Here is a 19,142-nt window from a genome sequence, read left to right on the forward strand (position 1 = left end):
GTCCATAGCCACAACTTTCATAAATGACAGTTATCATTATTATAACGACCTGTTACAGAAGCAGCATCTCCTGGCAGGCAAGAGCATTTTGGAGCCAAAGTACCTGACCTTGAATCCTGGCTTCACCATTCCCTCTTTGCGGTGGGACCTTGGAAAGGCCACTTAACTCGTGGTGCTCAGTTTCCTCATCTGTAAAATGGGGCTGTCTCCCGGGGTAGCTGAGAGGGTGAAATGAGTTAATACACAAAAGGCGTTCGCAGCAGCGCCAGGCACATAGTGGGTGCTAGAGAAGGGCCCCTGCCGCCACAGGTGCTTCACACTCTCTCACACAGCTCAGGTCCTCAGAACCCACTTCGAGAGATGCGTCTTTAATAGCATCTTTCTCTGACTTTGTAACAGTCTGTTTCCTCCATGGGATCTAGCTAGAGCTCCTGGGCGGGGTGGGGGAAGAGCGGGGAGTGCAAAGGAAGGAGCCAGACCTGCTTTCTGTGTGGCCTCCGCCTCTGCGCTGTGTCCATTTCTCTGCTGGAGACGTTTCCCCTGCAACATTCTCACCTTCCCTCAGCCAAACCTGGGGACGTTCAGGATTGCCGCACACCTGGGCTCAGGAGAGGCTGGAGTGACAGCTGTGCAGGGGCAGCACTGCCCCAGGAGGGTGAGGTGGCAGGTGCCCCTCCTGTGTCCTGGCAGGGAGACCAGGAGGAGTCGGAGGCACCTTGCCCCCAGGGCACTCGCTCCAGGTCAGAGGCCTGCATGTCAGGAACTAGCCTCTTTCCACAGGAGAAGGTGCTCAGGTGGGAGTGGAGGGTGCAGCCTGCAGGCTTCAGTCTCCAGCTGATGACCAGTGAATATGTGAGAGGCACCAATGCCACAAGAGATGTTCATTAGACATGCAAATGCCAGGGTTGATATCTCCCTAGAGGTTGGGGACAAGGCTGTCCTGCTCTCCATCAGTCAGGGGAACTGCAGCCTGGGCCAGAATCTCAGGCAGGCATGGCTGGTGTGATAGGGCCTGGAGAGCAAAGTGAACATTGCCCTGGGTGAGGGGCGACTCAGCAAGTGGTGGTGGTGGCAAAGTTAGGATCCAATCATTTGTACGTTCATTTATTCAATCACTTGGCCAATCAATTGATACTTGAGTGTGCCATTATATGCCAGCATCTCTTCCCAGTGAGCCGTAGGCCTCCAAACCCCTGCCGGTGTTGTGTCTTTAAAAAAAAAAAAATTAATTAATTAATTAATTTTTGGCTGCATTGGGTCTTCGTTGCTGTGCACGGTCTTTCTCTAGTTGTGGCGAGCGGAGGCTACTCTTCTTTGTGGTGCACGGGCTTCTCATTGCAGTGGCTTTTCTTGTTGCAGAGCATGGGCTCTAGGCGCGCGGGCTTCAGTAGTTGTGGCGCACAAGCTTAGTTGCTCTGCGGCATGTGGGATCTTCCCGGACCAGGGCTCAAACCCGTGTCCCCTAGCACTGGCAGGCAGATTATTAACCACTGTGCCGCTAGGGAAGCCCCCTGGTGTTGTGTCTTTTGCCTGGAGCACCTTCCTTTTGGTTTTCTCTCTCTGGCAAACTCCTACTCACTCTTCATGACCCATCCTAAATGTCACCATCTGTACAACCCTTTCCTCCAGGTGGACTTGTACACTCTGGGGTACATTTATGCATCTAAGCAACCTCATATCTGTATAGCAGTGTCTGTGCGTATTGTGTGCTCCCCAAAAGCAGGGGTCCCTGAATCCCCATGTGGGAGTCCCAGCCCCTAGCCCCTTCTCCCCCAGTGCTGCAGGGAGAATGAATGGGGTGTGGGGCAGAGCCATGTGAGGCAGGAGCTGCTGGCTGTAGTGCTGGATGGGGCATGGTTCAGAGGGCCATGGTGGCCTCCATGGTTGTCACGGTCATCCCTGGAGATGCTCATTTTCAGGATTTATGATGCTTTCATTCACAGAGTTGATTCATGATCTTCTCCTTTACTCAGGCCTTACTGAAAACTGAGTTGTTGTTATTCATATTAAGGTGGGGGAAAAGCAGACCAGAGGGGTGCAGCAAACTTCCTGAGGTCACACAGCATTGATGTGTGTTCGAGATACAGACCAGACCTTTTGTCCTCCTGCTGGATGCTCCTCCATCAGCTTTTCTTCCCTGGGTGGTTTATCCGAATGAGGGGAGTTGGGGAGGGGAAGGGGAAGCAAGAGAATCAGCAAGATTGGGCCTCTCCAGTGGACATGGAGGTGTTTGCCTGGGGGCCTCAGCGTATGTCCCAGGGATGATGGCCTGTGTACTTGGTACCTAATTCCTAGGCTGGCCAGGAAGTCCCCATGGCGAGGGAAGCTGTGGGTGCCAGGACAGCTACAAAGAAGAAGAGCAGCCTTGGGGCTGGGCGACCAAACTCAAGTCCTTTCTCCTTTCCACCCAGGGCACGACGGTGCGTGTTATCACCGCCATCGACCAGGATAAAGGACGTCCCCGGGGGATTGGCTACACCATCATCTCAGGTAAGGCCTGGGCTGCCCTGGTCCCCCACTCCGACTCAAGAAGAGCTGCATTAGGAGTGTCAGGCTCTGCAGGACAGTGGAGAGATCTATGGCCATGTGGGACAGTGGCATGAAGGGACCTGCCCCCAGGGACAACCTTGGCCAAAGGACCCAGGCAGGGAACTGACCGGCTAAAGGAGGGAGGAGCAGGGGAGGGGAAAAGGAGCTTGGAACAGAGGCTTAGGTGCCTGGGGCTGCTGGGTGGTGTTGGAAGGCAGGAGTGTGCGTCGCTGTCTGAGGTCTCAGGCTTCTGGGCACTTTGGGGCTCTGAGCCCAGGTCATTGGTGACTCTGACCAGTGCTCTGAGATTTTCTTTGTTTTTCTTTACTCACTTGATGAAAAGATGGCAGCTGTTACATCACCTTAGAGCTAATACAGCTGCAACTTCGGCTGATTTCATGCTCCTTTTACATATCTGACCGTTAGAAAGTCATGTCTCGTCTGGAATGTTGCAGGGAGGCACAGAAGCCCTCCTTCCCCACCCAGTCTCTTGGTTGAGCAGAATAGTGACTGAATGCAAAGAGGGTTCTGGTTGGTGGGACCCCTCACCCCACATCCCCACCCAAAGACTAACAAAGCAGCAGCTCCTTGGCTGTCTTGGGACTAGGTGGCTTTGGAGCAAGGCAGCTGGTGAGAGGTCCAGGAGAAACTGCTCACTCACTCACACACTCCAGACCTGTCCCTGTTCTCCCACCCACACCCACACCCACACGTGGCCTCCCTGCCCAGCCCACTGGTGAGTGAACAGTCAGCCTGGTGCATCTGGGCAGGCCAGACTGATGGCCAGGAGGGTGGCAGGCCACCAGGCCAGTGTCCACCCCATTGCCCCTCCCTACCACACTGCCAAGAATAGAGAGTGGCATTTTGGGGGCATTTCCTCCCTGAAGCTCAAAAGGCACCAATGTGTGTAGTGATCAAGAACATGGATGGAGTCTCCTGAGCATCCTGCCTGGGGTGGCTCTCCATACCTCAGTTTCTCATCCATAAAATGGGAGCAATTAGAGTATCTACCTTAGGTGGTTCAAAAGTCAGAAGGCTCACTATATGTCAAGAGCTTAATTAATGTATGTAAAGTACTTTATAAGAGTTATAGCTGTTATTATTAATTAATGTATGTAAAGTACTTTATAAGAGTTATAGCTGTTATTATTATTTCTGCTAGCATCTAATAATACCTTCCAGATGTTGAGGGTTAGCTGGTGTGAGGGAGACCCCTCACATCCTTGGAATGCACGAAATCAGGGCATTATGGGCTTCCTGTGACCTGCAGCTTCTAGCATAACTGTTATTGTGCTTCTAAGCCCAGGGGACCCCAGGACCCAGAGCGAATGTCAGACCAGCTCATGTGGTCAGTAACAGCAGTGTGGGTTTGGGCCTCTGCTCCCCGTACCCCATTTCCTCCCCATTCTGATGCCCAGGACAGGACTCAACAAGAATAAAGCCCAATATGTACTTGTAGAATGAATGAATGAACATCACTCTAGAGTAACGGGTATTCAAATTCCAGTATGCCCAAGAATCACCTGGGGCTCCTACCAAAAATGCAGAGTCCTTGGCATGCATGAAGCTTCTCATTCTGTAGGACTGGGGTGCAACCCAGGAAAGGTCCTTTCTCCCAGTGCTCCAGAGGTAGGTGGTCCTTAGGCCAGGATATGGAAAAGGAGGTCCTAGGAAGGAAGCCATTCTGTAGGAAGGCAGAGTCCTCCTGGGAATTAGCGGGCCCTCTCCTGGTGAGCAGAGGAGATGGGAGGCCCATGCTGATACTGGTATCCTTCATGAGTTTGTCAAATTGGGAAGCAAAGCAAGTGCCTCCCAGTGACAGGGGGCTTGTGCTGGAGATCTGAGGGAACACCAGTGAGCCCCAAGGGTGATGCAGTTGGGGGCCTAGTATGAGGTGGCAGCATGAGCGGGATACCTGGCTGGGTAAGGGATTGTCTCCTCATCTCATTGGCTCTGGGCTGCTTCCAGACATACTCCTAGGTGGGGGTGGGGAGCAGGGAGCCAGGGCCTGGCCTGAGGTCATGGACAGACTGGAAATAATGCCTGCAGTGACACTGGGAGGCCATCCTCCAGGGCATTGGTCCATTTCAGGTCCGTGCTGGGTGCCAGGCCACCAGCCCCAGACCCTCAGGTCCTCTCTAACCTTCAGAGATGGCCCCGGTCACCCCTTTCCTCTGGAGCAGGGGGCTGCAGGGCAGAGCTGCTTTGGTATCTGGGCTGGGCTCTGAAGCTTAGAGTCTGGGGACAATTGCCTGAGGCAGCATCCTGTGAGATTTACAGAGGCACGCTCTCCTGGGCCAGGTTCCCAAGTGCAAACAACAGGACGAGGAGGGAGACCCAGGATGTGAAACGACAGGTAGGGGATGTGTGTGAAGGTGGGGGCAGGAGGCAGAAAGTTCTGGAAGGCCTGGAACACTTAGCATAGTTTTATAGGATTCCCGTTGCCAGCACAGATGTGCCTTCAGGGCTTTTAGAAAGGATGACAAATGGGTTTTCTCTTACTGCCAACTTTGATTGATTGGTAATGGCTGCCTGAAGAGGACCGGGAAGCCAAGCAGGCCCAGTGCGGTAATCAGTTGGTAGAGTCTGCCATGGGTGTGGAAATGGAGGGGGCAGCACTGCGGCAAATGTCTGCCATCCTCGGTGAGGTAGCACTTGGCAGGGTGGCCACGATGGTCTTCATTGTCATGGGTGTCTGTCGCCACCCGAGCGCACCCAAATCCTTTTCAGACAGCTTGAGGAAAGGGCAGTCCTCTTTCTTCCCTTGCCATCCTGAGCACCTGGCTCCCCTGCCTGCCCTTCTCCCCAGGCCTGGGCCGGTGTGGACTCCCTGTGAGCCAGCCTCAGCCCAAACCCAAGCAGGCAGGCAGGCAGGCAGGAGGGCACAGTCCCCAGGGGGACAGGTAGACAGAGGCTAGGATTTGGCCTCTTCTCTACTTCCCCCAGCCGGCCAGCGTAGACACTGCTGCAAAGAACATTGTCTACCGAGGGCCTGGCCTCACACACCTGCCTCTCCAAGGGTGTTAAGTCGCAGCCCTCTCCCAGGTGGCTTGGCCGGTGCCTGTTTGGCTTGAAGCAAGAAGAAGGGATGCCCTGCCCGGGCCCCTTCATGCTGACTGCCCCACGCTGGCCCTGAATGCCCAGTGTGGGAGCCTGCTCCAGCCCAGGTGCTCTGGAACCATTTTCATTAGAAAGAAAGAACTGAGGGCCTCAGGGTCTCCTGGAGCTGGGTGCGAGTCTTGAGGGCACCGTGGGTGACCGAGTCTCCAGGCACCTCCAGAGCCTGGGCAGGTGGTCTGCCTCGGACACAGACCTGAGCCCACAGTGATCCATGGCACAAGGTTAACCTGCCCAGCTCCCTGAGGCCCTGTCCCCTCCGGGCTGTTTATCATCCCTGCAGCTGGGGGGATTTATGTCCGCACACCAGTGCTTTCCCCATTACTAATGACCCCTCTGTTTTGCCAAGAACAAAGAGGCCTTCAGAGGTAAGTTATGGTTCCATTGCCATCAATTTTTTTCTCAGCCTCTTGTGGCCAAACTGTGACCAAAGAAGGACAAGGTTTTTGCCCAGAGAGGACCTGGCACGGGCCCCATCGCTCCCTCAGCCTGTGCCTGCCCTGCCACTCACCAAGGGCATCACTTCCTCCAGGGCCTGACCTCTGGAGCTCTGCGGGCTCCTGTCCCCAGTGGCCAGCCCAGCCTGTGGTCTGAGCAGACACCCTCCTCTACCAGATGGAGGTAGTCCTGCTTCAAGGGGCAGCTGCCCTGCAGAGCGCTGGACTTGGAGTCCAGAATTGTCTGTGTGAGGCCCAGCACCTCCACCTGCCGCAGGGTGCCCAGCCAAGGCGTTTGGCCCTCTTAACCCCATAATCCTCATTCATGGAATGGAGACAATAACTCCCGTGGCAGATGAGATGATGCCAGAGAGACTCTAAAGGGCCATAAAATATTAAGCATTATTGTCAAAGAAAGATCAGGACCAGGGGTCCTTGGGACTCCTAGTCACTCACTTTCTCCTTAATTCATTTAAGTATAGAGAAGTAAGTGGTTGAGAGTGCAGGCTTTAGGGCCGTGTCCAGGGTGGTGACTGCTAGCTGTGCTGGCCAATACGGTTGCCCGTGTGGCCCTGGAGCACTTGAAATGTGGCCAGTCTGATTTGAGCTGTGCTGTAAAGATAACACACAGGATTTTGAAGACTTAGTGTGAAAACCAGATTGTAAAATATCTCAGTAATGTCTTACATCGATGACATGTTGAAATGGTATATTCAATGTACTGGGTTAAAGATACCATACTGTTAAAATTAACTTTACCTGTTTACTTTTTCATTTAACGTGGCTACTAGAAAATTTCAAATAGCACATGTGGCTCACATTCTATTTCAATGAGCAGCTCTATTGCAGAGGTAGACTGCCTTGGCTTGTCTTCTACCACCGACCAGCTATGTAACCTTCTGAGCGTCAGTTTTCCAGTCTGTGAAGTGGAGGTAATAATAACCCACGTCTCACAGGGATGCTGTGAGGATTCAGTGAGCTAAGACGCGTAAGCACTTAGCAGAGCACCTGAATTTGTAGCAAGTGCTCAACAAATGGGGACTCTTAATATCCACCCACAGTGGATCGAGGGCCTTCTCTGTGCGAATGTCCTGAGAGCTGGTGGGGCCCGAATCACTGTCTCAGCCTCAGGAACCCGCAGGCTGTCAGGGGGACAGGCTGCAATGCCTTGGTGGAACACTGTGGAGACCAGCAGGGGCTGTGCTGACAATTGTTAACATGGAACAATGGCTCCTTGGGGGGTCCACTAGTCCGTTCTTTCTCCTTTTGTGTATATTCAAAAATATCAGCCATAAAAAGTGAGAAAGAATCCGTGGGAGGGGGAAGCCTCCCCAGCGTCACTGGGAGGGGAGGCTCAAGAGGAGCGATCATCTAAGCCAGCCCCGACTGATGAGCAGGAACCAGCCGGGAAGTGTGGAGAGAGGGTCTGTTGCAGGCAGAGGAACAGCGAGTACCAAGACCCCAGAGCAGGAGAGCGTGCAGCCCCATCTTGGCGCTGCAGTAATTGAGCGTGGCTGAGCTCAGCACGTGAGGGAGGCCGTGGGGGAGGAGGCCACAGGGGGAGGCGGGGCCGGCCACGCAGGGTGTGGAATGCCCAGCCCAGGAGAAAGCCAGGCCCTGGTCCTGAGGGCAGTGGGGAGCCAGGTCAGCAGGGGAGGGACGTGGTCGGGGTTGCCTTGTGAGAAGCTCACAGTGGGTTGGAGGAGGGCAGGTGGAAGCAAGCAGGTCAACGGGGAGGCATTTTCATTTTCCATAAACACTGGACTGATGAATTCTGTCATTTCACTCTCTCCTTCCTGTAATTGACACTAAACAAACCCTTCTCCGGTACCCGGAGGCCCTCACCACCCTGGGGTGTAAGGATTTGGTGAAGGAGCGCAAGCTAGCACTTTCCAGCACTTTGTGCATTACAGCACCATCTCAGCCCCGACACCACTTTCCAGGCTGAAGAGGCTTATCCTCTCTCATCATCCCTCTCCCTATCTGAGCCCTGCTTCCCTGGACCTCCCGCAGTTCTGCAATATCCCCCAGGGTGAGGGCAGGGGAACCCCATTTGTTGGGTACCTGCTGTGAGCCAGGCACTGGCTGGACCCGTTTATCCCTCACAATAGTGTATGAGGGAGACATCATTACTCCACTTTATAGGCACGTAGGGCAAGGCTCAGGGACTTTTATAGACTGACCAAGGGTCACAGCTACAAAGCAGAAGAGCAGGGATTTGAACCCAAGTCTCTTGGGTTCCAGAATATAGCCAATTTGCATGATGACACTGGTTCTCCAAGTGTTGGCTCCAGGTCAGCTTCACCTGGGAACTATATTAGTAATGAAAATTTTTTTACCCCACCCTAAACCTGAATTAGAAACTCCAGGGGTGGGGCCCAGGTGATGCTGATGTGGTTGGTCTGGGGCCCACCCTTTGAGAAGCTCTGGTCTAGAAGAGCACGTGTCATCAACAAGATAATATCACCCCCAAGGGGGCAAAAATGTATTCTGAGAGGTAAAAAATACCTTACTTCTTTTATGTATAAGGCACAGATATACATATGTTATATCTGTGGCATTAAAATTTCATGCAGCTTGGGGGAGCAGTTAGGAAAAATGTTGCAAACGGCTAGGGAGGTTGGAGGGACATGCGATGATGAAACACAGGTTGAGAAGTGCTGGCCTAGAATGAAGAATAGGTGCGCAGTATCAGGGCTGAAAGCCCTCAGTCCCAGCTTGAAAGGCAGTGGCCTCACCACTGGGTCACACTGGCGGACTTGCCCAGGTTGGTTAGTGAAGGACAGAGCTCTCACTCGCCCCTCGCTGGATTTCACTTTCAATGCTACCAAGTGAGGCAGTTCCTTGAAAATACATTGAGCGCTTTGAAATGAAAGCTCTGTGTGTGTGTGTGTGTGTGTGTGTGTGTGTGTGTGTGTGTGTGTGGAGAGAGAGAGAGAGAGAGAGGAAGAATAAGCAGTCAGAATTGCCCAAGCCCACACCCCCACATATGCCAATAACTAAATCGGGCCCCTGGCCATGGCCTAGTGGGGGACAGCTATCACAGGAGACCATCATTTGAATCCCTTCAAAGCCCTTGTGATTAAGCTGCTTGGCATGTTTCTCCCCCCAAGAAGTAAAAACTCAGGAAAAGCAGATCTGCTTTGGAAGTGTGAATTGCACACCAAAGCCCCTGGCTCGGAGTACACAGTGGGTGCCTGGAAGCCCCAGAAACCTCAGCGCATCTGGCCAGGCACAGTGGGGAACGGATGGAGCCAAGAGGGAGCCAGGGAGGAGTCAGGGCAGATCAGACAAGTGGTGGGGCCAGTTGGTGGAGGGCATACAAGGCAAAAGATATGGGTGCTTGAGCATGGCTGGGGGCGGGAGGGTCATCAGAAGACTTATCTCATAGGAGTTCTGGATGATCAGAACAGGAAGCACTGGAATGAGGGTGATCTGCTAACAGGTTACTGCATCAGTCTAGGGGAGGACTGGGGGTTGTTGTGAAGATGTACAGGAGGGAAGTCAGCAAGGTGATATAGTGAAAATATGGTGCAGGAAAAGGGGGAGACAAAGAATCTTCTAACCTCTAAGGGGTTCCTGGTGGTAGCCTAGGCAGAAAGGAACATATTCATAAGGAAAGCTGGTCTGCTTACACCTATGACTGCCACACTAGACCCGTGTCAGCACGTGTACCAGATCTCCCCCATCCCATACCAAGGCAGACATCACTAATTGATCACGGCACACTTTCCCACTGAGCCTGAATGGGCCTCCGGGCCTCCATCAGCCACTGGTAGTTGACAGGCGTTCTCTTGAGAGCTGGAATGAATTTGCCATCCAAGGTTTATCCAGTTTGCATCCCATGGCTCTCTTCTTTCAACAATATTTAGGGACAGTGCCTCTGACTTTTTAAAAATTTGATTAAACATATATTATTTCCAGTTCCCTCCCACCACATACCAAAACAACAACAATAGGTCACACTAACACTAAATTCCTCCTGATGAACCACGGGAGAGCCCGCACTTCATTCTCCCTGATCCTTCTCCCTCCTCTCTTCAGGGGTACGCTTCTTCTTTGCTCCTGCTACCCACACTCTTCTGTGCCCCACCTTTGTGATAAACCTGAGTCTTTGTTCTTCTCTCCTTTACTGAGGCCCTGCACGCTCTTTGTCAGTAGCTGTGCCTTGCCCCTTGCTTCTTTCCCATGAATCAAATTGGTCAGTGGACTTTGAAGAGGTTTCACCGCCATGGTCTGAGACCCTCCCTTTCTGCTTCTCCTCTTTCCCGCACCCTCCTCATGGGCAGGAGTCTCTGACCCTTGCTCGGGACACTATAGAGCCTCCTGTGGGCCCCATGTACTGTGCGAGCACGCCCAGGACCTCCCACTTAGGCGCAAGCAGCACCTCGATTCCGCCTCCACAGCTGGGCAGGGGATGGCCCTCAACTCAGCTCAGAACCCACTTCTCTCCAGGCCTGGAGTCTGGCAGACCAGTTGTGGCTGGAGGCTGCTTTCGGTGGCTGGGGCTCATTCTACTGCATGCCTAGTGGTTGCTTTGGTAGGAGGTTCTAGTCTGGTTTCCCCAGGTCAACAGGTATTTGTCTTTTTAAAAATTTGGCTCATTTCTAGTTTTTCCTCATCTCTAAATAACTGCTTTTTATTGAACTGCTAGGGGCTTGAGATCCTTGGAGGGTTGTGAAATTAGCCGGCATTTGTTTTGCATTCTCTTTCTTATCTTGGCACACTTCAGGCACACAGAACTGCTTTAGACATCGTCCTTGGCTTACGGTCAGCACTGGTCCACTTTGGTTTCATTATTAATTTTTAGTAAGATTGTGGACACCCCTGAACCCACCAACCAACCCAAGAGCTAAACCATCATGCATACCTCACATACCTGTGTTCCTCCTCCAGTCCATCCCCTGTCTCCCCATCCCATAGCTGTCTCTTTCAATCTTGCATTTTTTCATTCCTCTGCTTTTAAAAATTATTTTGTCACATTGCATATTGCTTGCATTTAGTTGTCTTTGAACTTTATTTAAAAAGTATCATGCACAGTCTCCTGGGACTTGTGTTTTCTTTTCAGTATGATATATCCAAGATCCATCCATATTTTTTTTTGATGTAGATATTATTTGTTCATTTTCATTACTCTGTATTACTTCATCATGGGAAACTATCACAGGTCATCCATTTTCTTGTCGAATGGTGTATACACTGATTTTTGCTATTACAAGCCATGCTGCTCTAACATCTTGTATCTCTCTCTCTCTGAACTTGTGGGAGAGTTTGCCTTGGGCTACATACATCCTCTCTCACCCTCACCCTAACCCCAGAAGGCGGCTGGCCAGAGCCATTTTACAGATAAGGAAACTAGACCCACAGAGCTCACGAGACGTGCTTGGGGTCCCACAGCACATAAGTGGGGGACACAGGATTCAAATCCAGACCTTCATGCTTCCAAAACCCACATTCTTTTTGCTATCTTTTACTATTCTGCCTGGGAAACCAAGTGATTCATGTCAACCCGCTGGTCTGCGTGCCGGACTGGAATCCTAGGATTCATTCATTCATTCAGTTAACCAGTGGATATTAATTGAGTGCCTACTGTGTGCCAGCCTCCATGCCAGACCCCGGGGACAAACCGTGAAGGGAAAGTCGCTGTCACTGTGCCCACAGAGCTCACATTCTAGTGAGGAAGAGATAACTAGCTAAATATCATCAAAGGCAGTGTCTCCTGGCCATGTTAAGTATTGGGAAGGAAATACCAGCATGAAGAGCAGGTAACTGGGGCGAGGGGCCACTTAGGAAGGGGGGTTCAGGAAGGCTGGACAAGGGGGACGTCAGCCGCCTACCTCAGCCTCCCCAGGCTGTGGGCTTGGGAGGGGATCTCGTCCTCCCACCTCAGAAAAGCTCTCAAATATCTCTGGGGAGCTTTGAACCTGCAGTGAGCCCCTCTAAGCAGCTCAGATTCCCAGCTCCCTTTTTCATCTGACTCCCCGGATGACTGCTCAGCTTTCAAGGCAGCCCCCAGCCGGGGCTAATCTGAAATAAAAGTTTTTATTTATCTAGCTTGATACCTGGTGCAAGGTTAAATCATACAAGAGAAAAAGCAATAAAAGAGAAAGATTAAGTGTAAGGCGCCGTCTTAGGCATGCCCTTTTGCAATATGGTTACAAAGATATTAAGCCTGAAGTCAGCCACAGCCTCACACTGCTGTTCCCTCGCCTCTCTGGGCTCTGCGCAGCCAAAACAGGAAGGAGGAGAAGAGAATGGGGCGGGGGCCGCAGGAGGGAGACATCCTGGGGTGCCCTGCAGAGAGGGTGAGTGAAGCAGATGGAGTTCTAGTGGCTCAGCCCATCAGCCACCTCCCGCCCCTACGCGGCTCTGATTCATGACTTCCTGGCGGAACAAAAATGTTGACATCTGCACCTACATTCCCCTCAGCATCTCCATGTCATCTGCATTTATTGTGTGCGTGCTGTGGGCCAGGCACCCTGCAGAGAGAGTGGGAGAACTCTTAGTAACAGGCCCTTCTCACAGACAGCCTGACTCAGGTCTCAGCTGACCTGGAGCAGGTTACTTCTACTGTCTGCACCTCAGTCTCCTCATCTGTACAATGGGAATGTTAATAGGGTTTATCCAAAACATTATCGTCAGGTTGATGACAAGCGCATGCAAAAGATACTAGGGTTCCTTAGCACGCAGGTGGTAATGGAGTCCCTAGAAAGGCAAATGTCACTGGCTCTTGCCTCTCCTCTCTGCCTGCAAAAACCTAAGACTACAGCTCTTGGTAAGATCCCCAAGCATTGCAGGGGCCCCTATGGGCAGGGAGGGAGGCGGTTCCCATGTGCTGTCTAACTGACCTGGTCTTTTGCCCCTGATCCCTTGTGGGTGTCCCTTGCACAAAGCCAAGAGGGTAACTCACCTGGGCCGTGCTGTGAACACCCTCCATAGCCGCTGGAATGGCCCCACATGCCCCGGACACTCCATGACCCCGGAGCCAAAGTGGATCGTGGGCAGAGACAGGGGCTGCTCCTCTCCCCTACCTGCAGCTGCACTCGGGCCCCACAGCATCCCTGCTGGGCCCCTCTGTACTCCATGACCCCCCACCATATAAACAGCTCCTCCCACTCCAGCCTTCAGTTCTTGTCTTGGTGGGACCCAGACAGAGCCATGAGGATACCGTGACAGCCTCCGCACCCCCCATCTCTCCTACAGAACACATGTTTTAAAGCAATTGAAAATATGAAAGGAAAGGGAAGGGACCTTTCTTTTAGCCCACATATCAGACACTGTGCAGGCCCACCCACGAGTTCACCAGACAGGTCCAGTATTGGCCCCAGGGAGAACCCAGCTGCACAAGTAATTCATCATACAAGCCTGAAGCATGGCATGTATAACAAATGCTCCGGGAGGTCAGGAAAGGGTTTGTCTTTGGGGAGGGCAGTCCTTGAGGGATGATTTAGAGAGACCATAAGGAAGGGGGCATCACCAGTCACAGGGCAGGGTGTGAACACACATTCAGGGGACCTCCTATCCAGCCCTAACACCCTCTTCCAACATGAGACTCACATTGGGAGAGCTTTGAATGCCAGAGTAAGGGGTCACAATAACACAATAATAGTAGCAAACACTGTGTGGATGCCTAGGACTAGATCTAAATGCTTCTCCTGCATCAACTGTTTAAATTCTCCTACTGACCCCACGAGGTAGGTACTATTGTTGTCAGCCCATTTTGCAGATGAAGAAACTGAGGCCCAGCTGCCCAAAGTCACATGGCTGGTGGGAGGAAGAGCAGGTTGGCTCCAGAGCCCACACTCCTCCAGTGCCCCTGGCCTCCCCTCCCCTTCCCCCTGCCCTGAGCACCTGATGGGACTGCCGGGCTCTGGGAGTCACTGGATCTACCTGTGGGTTTGGCTGTCTTCCTGTGCCCCTGCAGCCCTCCCTCTGCCTCTCTGTCAGGTGCTCCTGAGTCAATTAACTGGCTGCCCCATTCAAATATTTGACCAATATCCTGGAAACAGAGATTCCAGGGCAGATATTTTCAGACATTGATTGAAGTGAACAAACATTCTGACACAGAAGGAATTTATTGCTCACATTTTCCTTCTGCTGGGCTGTGCTCCATTCCAGCGCCTTCAGAAGACATCTCTCTTGTGGGGGGCAGTGGGCTGGAGTCAGGCTGCCTCTGTTTTCTAGCTCACTGCCCCTCCCGCCCCCTCCTGCTGCCAGTGCATGAAGATGCCCCACTCTGAAGGACCACATCAGTGAAAGCAGAAGCTGAAGGGCACTTCACAACAATGTCCAGCACAGCAAGGGTTATTTTAAAGGAGTCAATGACTGATTTTTCTTCTTAATCATGGTCGGAGTCTTAAATGTCCGGAGAGCCATTTAGTTGGGACTTAGGGAGCACTTTGGAAAGGACGACTTGAGGTCCTGGGATGCTTTTGTCCTTTAGAAGTTTGTAGGGACAGAAGAGTTACCGCTTCATGACTCAGCAGTTGCTTAGTGAGGAGGTCTTGGCGAGCCAGCCTCCCTTCTTGGTGGTCTTGAGGAGACAGGATCTAGAATGGAAATTGGAAGTGGAAAACCATTCTGTGAGAAGCTTAAGGATTTGCTGGGGAGGTAAGCGTATGAAAAGTTGCTTGTCCATCCTCACAGCCTTTGCTGAGGGCCTCATGCTTGTCAGCAAGTCCTCTGGGAGGCCAGAGAAGGCTGAGAGCGTTGGGGGCGGGGGCGGGGGCTGGGGCGAGGGCAGCAGCTTCACCCCAACTGACCGCTGATTCCCCAGAGAGATGATTTTAAGTGACACACGGGTGGGGCGTGAAATAGCATCACGTCACACAGTGAGAGGGCTATTCCCTTGTCAATTCTCTCTTAGAATTTCTATTTCTGTCAGCGCTGTCCAGCAGGGAGTCCAGTTGGGTACTCACATCTTTAACACCTCTCTACCCCTTGGCTTGTCTCCCTGTTTAACAAAAGGAGAGCAGGCTGGAGCCTTCAGATGCCAAGCTGATGCAGCTGAAATCTCACCACGTACGCTCATTTTCTCTGTTTTACAATGACTATTTATGGCCAATGAACTGGTTCTCCATTTGTGTGTTGCTTAGATAGATTCTTTTAGAATGATTCTTTAAGGGAGAAAAGGAATCAAATGAAAGAAAAATAGAAAATAATAATAATAGGAGTTGCATACACATATGGAAAAAGTTGGGAGGGTGGCATCCAAATGACTGAAGATTGGGCAGTCCTGACATCGGAGTAACTTGACCTGAACCTTTCCTTATCTGTACAATGGGAAGGACAATGGAGCTCCTGGGGGTTCTGAGAGTTGTATCAATACGTGTAAAGTGCTCAGAACAGTGCCTAACACCAGGCAAGAGGTCAGGAAACACCAGCCCTCTATTGGATAGAATCGTGTAAATGATACCACCTTGGAAATGGGGGAGGACTAGAGCCCACAAGGCAGTATTATTGAGACTGAAGGATGGGTGGGTTAGGTGGGGAGGAGGGCATCCCAAGCAGGTGGGACCAACTGGAACAAAGCCTTTGAGGAAGGACTGACTATTCATGAGATGTCTGAAGGGCAGCAGACAAGCCCACTGGGCTGTAGAGGAGGAAGGCGGAAGGTGATTTGAATGGTCTTATGGGTCAAGCTATGGAGTATTGGTTGTTCCTTTTAGGGCACCTGTGGTTCCAAGAATTCAAGTATGCTTAGGAAGCTCAGAGAAAGGGGCCTTCTGTGAGGCTGTGTGGTTCCTATAGGAATCCGGGGCAGACCCTCCTTGGAGTCAGGCCTTCCAGGATGAGGACCTGGGACAGAGCTTGAGCCCTCTCTCCTTTCTTACAGCATTTATGTTTGTTTCCTATGGCTCCAGTAACAAACTAGCACAAACTTGAGGGCTTAAAACAGCAGAGATGTTTTTCTCTTATGATTCTGGAGGCCAGAGTCCAAAGTGATTTAGTTCCACACGGCTAAAGTCAAGGTGTCAGCCAGGCTGGTTCCTTCTGGAGGTTCCAGGGGAGAATCCACCCCTTGCCTCCTCCAGCGGCTGGTGGCTGCCAGCATTCATTGGCTCATGGCTGGAACACTCCAATCTCTTTTTCCCTGGCCACATTGCCTTCTCCTCTTCTGTAGTCAGATCTCCCTCTGCTTCCCTCTTTAAGGACATTTGTGATTATTTGTAGGGTCCAGCCGATAATCTCCCCATATCAAGATGCTTAACTGAATCACGTTTGTTAACTTCCCTTTCGTTACACAAGGTAACATTCAGAGGTTCCAGGGATTAGGACCTGGGTGTCTGATGGCCGTTATTCAGCCTACCACAGCATCTTTCCCCTCTCTGAAAATTTGCCCCGCTCACGTCCCTCTTCTCCAATGGCTCCGTCATGACCTTCCAGGATGGATCCATGCATCTACCTAGTCCATGATGGCTATATTGGCCTCTCTCCATCATGGCTACTCTTGAAATGTCCTTTTGGCTTCTGCCTCGGCTGTCAACCATCTCCATATTCTAGTTTTCCAGTTCCAAATTTCCTAGAGGGGGTCAGATTGGCCATCATCACAAGCAGCGTCCACAAGCCATAGGGACCTGGCAGCCTGAGATGGTGTCATCCGGAAAGCTGGTACAGAAGCGGGCAGCAGGGCAATGAGTGGGATGAGCCCCAAATCCATCTAGTACATTTTAAAAGATAGACGATAGCCCAGTGGGACAGAATAGAGCTCTTAGAGCCAGACCCACATATAAATATGGGAACTTTATATATGATGAAGGTGGCACCACAAATCAATGAAGAAATGATGACCTGTATAGTCGCTGGTGTTGGGAAAACTAGCTCACTATATGGAGAAAAATAAAGCGAGATCCCTACCATGCACTGTATACCAAGGTAGACTCCAGATGGATTAAAGACTTCAATGTGAAAGGTGAAATATAAAGCTCATAAAAGGAAACGTGGGGGGATATCTTTGTGACCTCGTAGTTGGAAAGGACTTCTTAACACCCAAGAGCACATGCCATAAATGAAAAATTGATCATCAAAGGATTTCCAATTCCACTGAAATATATAGACAAAGTTAACAACAGATGACATGTGTGGAACAGATTTTTGCAACAATTAAAACCAACAAGGGACTAATATTTAGAATATATAAGGAATTCCTGCAAATCAATAGGAAAAAGTTGGTAAAGTCAATAGAAAAATAAGCAAAGTATATTCACAGAATGGGACACCCCAAAGATTAGTGGATATACGTATAGGTACCAAAACTGTCTAGAAATCAGAGAAATGCAGATGGCAGTTATAATGACCAACTTCTTCATACTCACATGGGCACACGGGCCAGGTCCTCCCTCTGCCTGTTTTTGTATGATCTACAAGCTAAGAATGGATTTTAAAGATGAATATTTTTGCAGTTGATTTGATGGTGGTTGCACTGCCTTTGAATTCCATTTAAGTAAAGTATTATCCTTTGCCCCCAAATTCCATTCTTCTTACTAGTAGACCAGTGTTACAAAAAATTGTGCTCAATTATTGTTATACTTCAAATTTCATCAGAAATTTTGTGGAAATTTGTTTTCTCTCTTGATAAATAAGTACCAACATAATGTCCTCAATATTTCCTCTTGACCTGCAAGGTCTAAAATATTTACTACGGCCTTTCACAGAAAAGGTTTGCCAACCCCTACACTAAAGAATACTCTGTATCAGTATGGAGGTTCCTTAAAAAACTAAAAATAAAACTACCATATGACCCAGCAATCCCACTACTGGGCATATACCCTGAGAAAACCATAATTCAAAAAGAGTCATGTACCACAATGTTCATTGCAGCTCTATTTACAATAGTCAGGACATGGAAGCAGCCTAAGTGTCCATCAACAGATGAATGGATAAAGAAGATGTTGCACATATATACAATGGAATGTTACTCAGCCATAAAAAGAAACGAATTTGAGTTATTTGTAGTGAGGTGGATGGACCTAGAGTCTGTCATGCAGAGTGAAGTAAGTCAGAAAGAGAAAAAAAATACCATATGCTAACACATATATATGGAATCTAAAAAAAAAAAAAATGGTTCTGAAGAACCTAGGGGCAGGACAGGAATAAAGACGCAGATGTAGAGAATGGACTTGAGGACACGGCGAAGGGGAAGGGGAAGCTGGGACAAAGTGAGAGAGTGGCATGGACATATATACACTACCAAACGTAAAATAGATAGCTAGTGGGAAGCAGCCGCATAGCACAGGGAGATCAGCTTGGTACTTTGTGACCACCTAGATGGGTGGGATAGGGAGGGTGGGAGGGAGACGCAAGAGGGAGGGGATATGGGGTTATATATATACATATAGCTGATTCACTTTGTTATACAGAAGAAACTAACACACCATTGTAAAGCAATTATACTCCAATGAAGATGTTAAAAAAAAAACAAAACTCTGTATCAGTTAGAAGCCAGATACTATTAGACGAAATCACCATTTTTGTAGGTCAAAAATGGTCGAATGTCATCAGTTTCATAGGGTTCAACTTAATAGATGTACAGACAGCAAACTATTGTAGCTAAATCTTTAAAACCTAGTATTGAGTGATAAAAGAAATAGAAATGGAATAGCATAATACCATGTCTGTAAGTTAAAAAAAAAAATGATAGCCACAGTAGATATTTAACAATAATACAAGCACATACAGAGACATTTAGCAAAGCACTGGATTAGTACTTCTTTGGGAGAAGAGAAGGAGTAGGATGGGAGGTAAAGGGGAAAACCCACCCAACTAATAATAACATTTACTAACATTTATTTGGTAATCACCACGTGCCTGGCACTGCTTTAAGCAGCTCGTATATGAACTCATTTACTCCTCACAGCACCCCGATGATAAAGGTACTATCATTGTTGCCACTTTACTGATGAGGAAACTAAGCTCAGAGAGGTTAAGTAACTTGCCCAAGGCCACTGAGCTTGTAAACATCAGAGCCAGGATTTGGACCCAAGCAGTTTGGACTCCAGTTTTGGAGATCAAATCTGGAGTCCAATAAGATGGATATCGTTCAGAGGGATGTAGATGGAC

The 19,142-nt window shown here is 50.1% G+C and overlaps 1 protein-coding gene across 1 annotated transcript in view; it reads left to right on the forward strand.

Annotated features, from left to right (window-relative positions):
- The window catches only part of LOC116741928 (cadherin-23-like), a 334,451-nt gene that overhangs the window by 166,800 nt on the left and 148,509 nt on the right, over positions 1–19,142 (forward strand). The window contains exon 9 of the mRNA XM_032609100.1: positions 2,412–2,490. Within this exon, the coding sequence (XP_032464991.1) occupies positions 2,412–2,490 (79 nt within the window). The remainder of the gene's footprint in view (positions 1–2,411; positions 2,491–19,142) is intronic.

The sequence above is a fragment of the Phocoena sinus genome, chromosome 16 (assembly GCF_008692025.1).
Source record: "Phocoena sinus isolate mPhoSin1 chromosome 16, mPhoSin1.pri, whole genome shotgun sequence".
In the NCBI taxonomy this organism is placed as follows: domain Eukaryota; kingdom Metazoa; phylum Chordata; class Mammalia; order Artiodactyla; family Phocoenidae; genus Phocoena; species Phocoena sinus.